Source organism: Mercurialis annua, linkage group LG3, assembly GCF_937616625.2.
Source record: "Mercurialis annua linkage group LG3, ddMerAnnu1.2, whole genome shotgun sequence".
In the NCBI taxonomy this organism is placed as follows: Eukaryota; Viridiplantae; Streptophyta; class Magnoliopsida; order Malpighiales; family Euphorbiaceae; genus Mercurialis; species Mercurialis annua.
Window position 1 is genome coordinate 69413012 of NC_065572.1, and position 9509 is coordinate 69422520.

Genomic DNA, 9509 nt, shown 5'->3' on the forward strand with positions numbered 1-9509 from the left:
TGCTGGAGTCGTTTCTATCTGAGCAAGTCTGTTTTGATAGTGTTTCCGTTTCGAACTGTGGAATAGTGGGAATTATCTGATCTGCCTTGTTGATGTCTTCAAAAGCTAAAGTAATTATGTTTAATTTTTACTCCACAAAGGAGGAATATTATGAAGTAGCCGATCAAAATTCACAAAGGGTTGAAGGTGGCAGCCATTTGAAGATCATTGCTAATACGCAATCTTTTTTGAGTTCAAGGGATTTTTTGCTCATGAATGTCACAAGGATTATGTACCACATTTACTTCTCTGGACTGGATTGTAGGAAAAGCTGTATTTCGCTCAGCCATCTGCAGACTCGTGTTACAATGCCAAACGCGTACATTCTTCTTTATGTTAAGGCTGAAGAATGTCTATACATAAAATACAATGCCAAACTCATAATTCCAATCATGCCGATCTTATTTTTGACGTGTGAAGTTTACAATATCGGCAGCAAAAGCAAAACACGTCTCAATCTTCCACCCTGTCCTGCATATGGGGCATCAGTCTGTTTCGAATTGCAAAACTCCGCACATGTACTGCACATATACTGCATCCAGTAACAGATAATAGTATCATACAAGCACAAAATCCCAGGCATAATCAGATCTTTAAATGAATCAAATCAATGAAAAATTGTTTGATGTAAGTTTTGCAATATCAACATGTGCCTATATCCGTAAGTTAAAGTAGTCAAGTGATTAAGTGAGCAGGACAAACTTGTGTAATCTAAACATTCATCAGATGAACTACATAAGATTTTGTTAAGAAACATAAACAAGTCTCAGTAGTTCAGCCCTGCTTTTGATATTAAGGTTGGGGCAGAAGGGACTGTTTTGTTGAGTGGATTGGTGGAATTTACATAAGGGTTTTTATTAGTGACTTAAAATGAAAGCTAAAAAATTTAATCGTAATCTTTTTTTTTATGGTTAATCCTAATCTTGATTAGGTGAGAGAATTTTACTTTTAAGTAGACTCTTATAATAAGATTAAATAAAAAAGACTTAAAACGATATTAAAACATAACTCAGTGAAGAAAGAACTCAAGAAATCATGGATTGTCTTCCTTCTTCGTCAAGAAATCATATCCGTAAAAGTTTATTCTCATCTCCTTCAACGTCAAAAACCCCATCATTTTCATCAAACCTTACAGCAAAACAATCTTCAGCAACATCGTCTCCGTCAAAGACCCCGCTATCTCCGTCAAGAACCCCGCTATCTCCATCAAGAACCCCATCATCTCCCTCAAGCATTACAACAGGAGGACATTCTTCTTCAAAAGCATCACCAAAATCAAAAACGATGACATACTTGATGGACAAATATCATTTTAGCCTTTCCAAGGCATATCTCATTGTCACTTTAAAACCACCGACATGCAAAAAGAAGAATGTTTTCCGGCCTAATAAACCTACAAGATTCTGCCCTGCCATTATTGCATCTTCAACAAAGATTTTGCCACCCTCCGAGCCCAACTTCAACAAACAATCATCTTCTGTTTCCACCGCTTTCGTCAAGGGTTTGGTACGTTTCGTGAACCTCTATTAATTTTATGGGTGAGCATTCGCTCGGTTCGCTTCTAAAGTCGAACCGAAAAATTTCAAAAAATAAAATAACCAAACCGGTGAATGCTCAAAACTAAACGGATTTTCTTTTCAAAATTGAACCGAATGAATATGCTGGTAATTCGATCGGGTTTTTTTTTTTTTTTTTTAAGAACGGTCAGGTTCCATTAAAACCCATAAAAATACAAATTTTTTTTAACAAAAATTAAATTTTGGGTTATTGAACTTTCTGGACCTTTTAATCTTTAACTTCACATTTTTTGACACTTTACATTTTTAATGTTACAATGAATGTTTCCTTGAACTTTTAATTCTATACTATGATGTAAGCATAGTTAATTTTATAGTAGACATTGTTCTTTGTGAGAATTATGATTCTTAAACTTAAGGCAGCCTTAGTAATTTTTAATTGATTCATCATTTCGTTTTGCATGGACTGAATATAACATATTTTTACTGTTAATTGTCTCTTGAAACGAGTCCTTAATTTTATTTTTAGACGGGTTTTAAAAAAAATACCAACACGTATCGGTTTCGGGCGGTAAGGAGTCTGTTTCCCCTTAAGCAAGGTCTTGAGTTTTAAGTCTTGTGAACGGAAAAGATGCGTGCTGGAAGAGTTTACCCCCATTTAATTGGGTCCGTCTCCGGCTCGAAAAAGAAAATAGGCGATCTACTCCGCTGCTTCATGAGTATACATAGTACCAAAAATATGTCGCATAGAATATAACCGGATATTAATACGGTGACATTTTGCGGAAAAAAAGTAGCCTAAAAAAATGCTAAAAATACCTTTGCAGATTGGTTCTAGGTGGTAGGGAGCCTAGTTCCCCTTAAGCAAAATCTGAATTCGAGTCTTGAGAACGGAAAAAATGTGTGCCGGGAGAGTTTACCCCCTTTTCGGGTCCATATACGACTCGACCAAAACAGACCGACACATATTGGCACAAACGGTTGGGAGTTTGATGTCCCTTAATCAAGTTCTTTAATTTGAATTTTGTGAACGGAAAAAATGTGTATTTGGGAGAGCTTACCCCCAAATTTGGGTCCAACCGGCTCGTAAAAAGCAAAAATAAAAAAAAAAGGCAATAAAGTGCTAATAATGTCACTTGAGATATAACGGAATATTTTTATGTTGACGATTTACGGAACATATCGCCTTAAAAAAAATCTAGTTTGCGAACTTTATTTTGGATTAGTAGAAACGGATAATTAACCGTTCAGATATGTAGAAGGCAGTTACGTGATTATGAAATTGTTTGAATTTAAAATTTAAATTACTTTGGCTGCTTTAGAGTTCTGAAAAATAATTTAAACTGGGATTATGTTTGCTTCTAATTAACTGTTTCTGAGTAATTGCTAGAAAATAGAAGTTCAAGTCGTTTCTTAACAATTTTTGTAATTTTTGTAACTACAGTGTAAATTGGTGGTTGTAATTTTTTTTAAATAAATTTATATAATAAAAGTATTTCTTTTATTCAGTTGTTGCATAGATTTAAATTTCATTTGAAAATTTGTATAAGTGTATGCATCAACTAATGTTTGTAATTGAATGAGATAAGGGAATCAGATGTGATGTTATATGCGGAGCGGAGAAGGCTGTGTTGTGGAGAAGGCTGTGTTGTTTTTATATTAATGACCCAACATACTAAAAAAACTCAAATTATTTTATATATCAATTCATGTTTGTAATCCAAATAAACTAAATCTAACACCCCGCCGAGGTCGATAATTAACAACTAACATGAAATTTTAAAAAATTGATTTCCATTTTTGATAAAAAAAACACCCCTCCTAGTAATAATAGGCAAGAATATAAATGTTAAGCAATGGAATAGTCAATATGTTATAGTTGGGATGTGTCAGTCAAAAAAAGAATAGTGACACCACAGTTTTGGAACGTGATTGAAAAAGTGATGAAAGTTCAGGGTTTTTTTTTTAAAATATTAAGCCTAAAATTTACCCATCAATCACCTCCTCTCATTTGTTACTCTCTCAACATCTGTTCTATTACAACTTTTAATGCTCTACACACACAGCCCAGTCAATTCTTAGTTTTCTCAGACACAATCTAACTCTAACAATTCTCGTTGGTCTCATCTCATGTGACTCAAGAACCTGAATTCAAATTCTTGATTCTTTTAGAGAATAAAAACCAAACTCCATGCTTCCTCCTCTTCCGCCCTTCCCTTCTCTTAATTTCGAAGACATTCAAGGTAAGCTTTCCACTCAGTTTAGACCCTGGCAACGGTCTCTTCACTTCTGGGCTCGCACAGCTGATATTTACACTGGCTACAAGGTTTTATTTTATTACTACATGTCATTTCTGCCTTGTCTCTGTGTGTGTGTGTGTGTGTTTTGATAGCATTTGGTGACTGGGTTTTGGTTAGGTGTTTCAACTTCGAGTGAGTTTTGTTAAGGATGTGCAAAAACAGGAGGCAATGTGGGAAATGCAGCATGAACTTGCTGCTCATAAAATTTATTCCATGTGTTATGATCTTGGTGGGTTCTTTCTTAAGGTAATACATTTTAATTTTTTTTAGTTTAATTGGGTCCTTGCTTTGTTTTTCATTTTTCAAAAAACTTGAATTATGCATTCAAAATGAGTCAATTCTAATACTTTTGTTTCGCAAGTTTGTTTGATGAATGAGAATTTGAAGTTTTTCTTTGATTTCAATGGTTTATGCTTGTATTTAACACTAATTATTATCTAAGTTTTCCTTATATAATTGTTGTTTATCGAGTTAATTCCTATCCTAGGAGTTAATGGTAGTTTTTGAGATGATAGTATATTTGTTAGACATTCTGTAAAGCTTGTAACTTTGTAATGGTTTAACTAGGTTGCCCAAATCATTGGGAAGCCTGACTTGGCCCCTGCTGCATGGGTGAGAAGGCTGGTTACTCTTTGCGATAGAGCTCCTACAACTCCATTTGATTCTGTTCGGCTTGTGCTGGAGAAGGAGTTAGGTCAAACTGTTGGGGAAATATTTGAAAGATTTGATGTAGATCCCCTTGGATCTGCTTCAATTGCACAGGTAATATGTTTCATCCGGAAAAATGTATGAATGTCGAGGGAAACAATGGCAGTGTCTCACAATATGCAATGGAATTTTGTGTATGAATGAGAAATTTGCTTCTAGAAATGAGGTTTCGTGTAATTTATACTTCTTCTTTAACCAATTTAGGTTCATCGGGCAAGATTGAAAGGCGATAAGAGTGATGTTGCTGTCAAGGTAAGCGTTCTTTGCTGAGATAGTTTTAGTTCTTTATAGTGTACAATTCTCTAACTGTCAGATGTCTAATAGGTGCAACATCCTGGGGTTCAGGAGCTGATGATGACAGATATCCGGAATTTACAAGCATTTGCCTTGTATATGCAAAAGACAGATATCAAGTTTGATCTGTACTCTGTGACTAAGGAAATGGAGAAACAGGTGCATGTTATTTTGTAGAATATGCTTATTCTTATTCATGTCCCGTGTTTGTGATTACTCCTTGTTCTGAATTTTAAAGTTGGCTTCTTTGAATTGAGATGTTGAGCCTAGAAGGTTGAGGAAAAATACCTTTCATTGCAGTGAATATACATCTAATGAATAGTCTCAGAAATTATTCAAAAAAATCAACACTTGGCCTTCTCTGAACATGGTTTTTGCATTACGTATGTTATACTGTTTGTTACTGATCTTCTTAAACATTTGTAAGTAAAAAATGTTATTCCCAGAATCAAAGCTTCTACTATGTAAATAACTAATATAATCTGTAAAATTTATGACAGAAACTGAAAAGTGCTTAATGTTGGATTAAATCTGATAAATGTTTCTGGATATTTCATTTTTGCTATTGAAGATTGGATATGAATTTGACTTCTTGAGGGAGGCTGATGCTATGGAAAAAATCCGGTGTTTTCTATACGAGAATAACAGAAGAAGTCCAGTTTCGGTGCCACGAGTGCTGAAGGATAAGGTCACAAGGTATGTAATATAGCAGAATATTTCATTCTAGGGAAATTTTTATCATATCCTTATTGGTGGAGAGTGGAAAGTCCATGATATATACCATTAAGTTAGAATATTTCGCCTTGTCCAATTTACCTCTAAAATTTTCATGCCCAAGTATGCAAATTTCATAAACTTTGTGCTTAATGTATTACTTGCATTGTATGCTTGCATTGTATTGCTTCCCTTTTTATAGAGGGAAGAAGGTACCAATACTGAGATCTCAATCACAGATACTTTCTAATAGAAATTACAGGTAATGATGCTAATATGTACTCATGTCACTAGCCAAGAAGGTTGGAGAATTAGAAAGTTGTGGAACAGATTCATGCAGCTTATAAATCAGTGAGATGCATCCCGACCGGCGACTGTAAAACATTTTCTGTCACTACAAAATTTACTAAGAATCGAAGATATACTAATGATCTTGATAATTTACGTGTGGACATTTTGAAGTAGGTTATTATGTACTAGTATATAACATGTAGAATCTCTGTTTCCACAATCATAAGTGTTCTTTTTGACGTACTTGTCATTAGCTGTATGATTGCGACGTGCTTAATTCTCAGCTCAGGCCAACTTAACATTTTTCTGCAATTCGATTGAAAATCACCTTTTCCTTTATGCTAATATAACAGAAAATAGATAAGCTGCTTTTTATGGTGTTGTTTTATTGAGTTCTCTCTGGTTTATTACTATCTTGTAACTTTTTAAAGCAACATTTTGACTGAACGGGTCTTCTTATGCAGGAGGGTATTAGTGATGGAGTACATTGATGGAATTCCGATACTGAATCTAGGTGATGAAATGGCCAAAAGAGGAATAAATCCTGATAGTACGATGGCAGCAGCAGCAAAGCAGTAAGCCCTTAGGTCATCCTAAAAAGTATTTAGTTCTTTCTGAAAATGGAAAATTAGCTTAATTTAAATACCAGTGGAAAATAATTTGTTTCATTACACTTCTTAACAGATCACTGTAACAGTTTTTACCATATTTGTTATTCTTAGGCTTTCTGCTAAAATGTTATAGCTTTGTGGAAAAATTGGAAGAAGATTAACACGCATGTTAACATTTCTGTGAGTACAGGAACATACTTAAAAGTCTGACCCTAGCATATGGACAAATGATACTAAAGAGTGGTTTCTTCCATGCAGATCCTCACCCAGGAAATATTTTAATCTGCAAAGGTTCGGAGGCAAGTCAGCAACCGCCATTTGTTTCTTTTTGATGTTTTCCTAATTCTTGATATATCATATTCTTTTTTACTTCATGCTTGCGAATAGCTGCAATGACACTTTATGGTCTATAATGTACAGTTTAATCTATGAAATTATTTATGCATGTTAGAACTGTAACTAATTTAAATTATATTCTTTCTATCTCAAGTCAGGTTGCCTTACTAGATTATGGGCAAGTGAAGGATCTCCCGGACTCACTAAGGCTTGGATATGCTAATCTCGTACTTGCTATGGCTGATAACAATGCTGTAAAAGCGACAGAAAGCTACAGGTACTCAAGGCTTGTCATAGTTTCTTCTGACTGATTACATGTATAGTTTCTTTTGACTGATTACGTTTGCAATAATGATAAAAGATCATTTTTGTGCTCACATTTTGCTGTTTTCCGTTCTAGAGAGCTTGGGATAGGGACTTTAAGCAAATGCGAGAATGAACAGCAGGAATTACTGACATTGGCACAAACAATGTTTGATACTAAATTACCTCCTGGAGTAGAAATATTGCAGCCTTTCTCGGAGGACTCTTCCATTAAAAAGATTGCCGTTGAGGTAAGCATCTTTTGATAGTTTCGGTTGTGCCTGTTGTAATAAAAATACTTCATTTTACTGGTTCTTTCTGCGGTATATGAATATTGAATAATGTTGTAGTTAGAAAACCATCAAACGGGGTTGACTATGGTATGGTTGGATGAACCTATCAAATGTTCATTGGCAAATTCCATTTTTTTTGGGACTACAAAAGAATATTAAATATTAATCTGCCTTCTGAACTTACAAGTCTTGATCAATTAGCACATGTATTAACTTTGTTATCATTGGTCAGAAACTTATCTTTTTTTATCAATTTGGTCAGAGATGTCTAATTCATGCCCGGGGTTTAGAGAATAAATTGATAAGTTTCTGACTAATTTGATAATAAAATTAATTTCTGTGCTAATTGACCAGCACATGCTAGTTTAGGTCCTGTTTTGGTGCATTAAACATGCTGAGCAGCAGAAGTTAGAAGTAAGAATTTAGATGTCATTGCATCTCTTTTATCCGAAATTTCAGAGCTTATTTGATATTATCTTTATGGCTGCTGTAATAGGCTTTCCCAGAGGAACTATTTTCTGTTCTTCGAACGGTGCATATTTTGAGAGGCCTCAGTGTCGGTATGGGGATCAATTACTCGTGTGCCGAACAATGGAGACCTATTGCAGAAGAAGCATTATATCAATCTGGCAGATTAAAAGGTTACCTTACTGTTCTATGTAGTGTAGAAATGAAGTATTTTTTCATGTATTCATTAATATCATTATCTGTAACTTTTTTCTTTTTCCATAATTGCAGAACCAGAACTCAGAAGAAGAGTGCGGCGACGTCGTTTATTTAGAAGATTGCTTCGCAGGGATTAATTTGATTGGCTAGTGAACAATCAACTGCTAACTAGTGAGAAAAAGCAGCCATGAGCAATAATCTGAAGACAATTAGAAGTAAATAGTTGCTTAATCCTTCATTACTGATTCAAATTCGTTTTAATTTATCTTCTGTATAACTCACCACAAGCTTGTCTTTGGCATAGCTTACATACTAAATTTTGAATGCTTTTAAACTTAAATAAAAATTTCATTCCTTCGTTATTATGCAAGTGAACTCAAAGGGGCACTAGATTTGAGTGAAATTTTATTATTAAAATTTCGAATGATGAATTCTGCAATAAAAAGCAATTAAGACTATTAAGTAATACATTTGAGTGATGAATTAAGCATTTTGTTAAACTTGTTTCCATTAAGCATCGATATATGACAATTTACATTTTTATTTATGTAAATTTTTTATTTATGTAAAGCTGACTCTAATATAGTTTTCAACATAGTGCTCTCAAGTGGACTCCTCTACTCCAGCTATGTGTATATTTATTTTAAACCATTAAGCCTCCTATCGAATTAACTCAAATTTTAAACACAAAGTAACTCCTTTTTTGTCCAACACTTCTCATTTTCCAAAAAATCATAAATTTTTCATATTCCATCTTTTTTAACTTCAAAACTACTACTTGGTATTCCATCTTTTATGACTCGAAAACCATTAACAACTTCTTTTATTTCAAAAACGTTACAAACACCACAAGTTATCTATGCTAAAATCTGCACTTCCATCACTATATATTTCACCCAAAAAATATCAAACTTAGACAGATTGATTCTTATGGCAATATTTGCAACATTTTCAAATTCATCGGCAGAAAAGCACGTTGGTTTTATAATTTTCTATTATTTGCTAATTTACAAGTCTAATTTTGCATTCTTCATCGTCTATTTGGTCGGTTAAATACGTTATTTTTCCATGCTTTGAATGCATTCATTTTTTTTTAGACTAATTCCCTGAAAAAACCTCCACTTTTTAGCCCTTTTTCGTTTGCACCCTCACGTTGTAAAATCACCAATTTTACCCAAATCTGCACCTTTCGTTTTCAGTTCCACCCTCTATTAGTAAAATCCATACTTTTGCTTTCAATTACACCCTCAAATATTAAATTGTCTTTTTTTCAATACTTCATGTTTTAACAAATATTCAAAATAGTCCCTAATGTTATAATTAAAACAAAAAAACCATCTTTCTAAAATTTTAACAATTAATTATAAATATTATTCAAAACTTTTTATTTAAAACTTGCTGCGTTTATTCCGAAAATAAATTTAAATTAATTAAATT

At 33.7% G+C, this 9509-nt stretch overlaps 1 protein-coding gene across 1 annotated transcript; it reads left to right on the forward strand.

The window, feature by feature from the left end:
* Nucleotides 1-3537: 3537 nt before the first annotated feature.
* Nucleotides 3538-8434, forward strand: LOC126675097 (uncharacterized). The gene is made up of 12 exons (XM_050369677.2): nucleotides 3538-3882; nucleotides 3974-4102; nucleotides 4424-4618; nucleotides 4769-4816; nucleotides 4889-5017; nucleotides 5430-5554; nucleotides 6328-6438; nucleotides 6665-6773; nucleotides 6969-7087; nucleotides 7211-7364; nucleotides 7903-8047; nucleotides 8145-8434. The coding sequence occupies exons 1-12, from the start codon at nucleotides 3748-3750 to the stop codon at nucleotides 8207-8209; spliced, it is 1464 nt and encodes a 487-aa protein (XP_050225634.1). The 5' UTR covers nucleotides 3538-3747; the 3' UTR covers nucleotides 8210-8434.
* The last annotated feature ends 1075 nt before the right edge of the window (nucleotides 8435-9509 follow it).

What these genes read in the sequence shown, in the direction of transcription:
- LOC126675097 (XM_050369677.2), top strand. Translation starts at nt 3,748, where the DNA reads ATGCTTCCTCCTCTTCCGCCCTTCCCTTCTCTTAATTTCGAAGACATT. An exon ending in TTGGTGGGTTCTTTCTTAAG is followed by an intron (nt 4,103 to 4,423) that starts GTAATACATTTT and finishes TGGTTTAACTAG; the next exon opens with GTTGCCCAAATCATTGGGAA. An exon ending in CTAAGGAAATGGAGAAACAG is followed by an intron (nt 5,018 to 5,429) that starts GTGCATGTTATT and finishes TTGCTATTGAAG; the next exon opens with ATTGGATATGAATTTGACTT.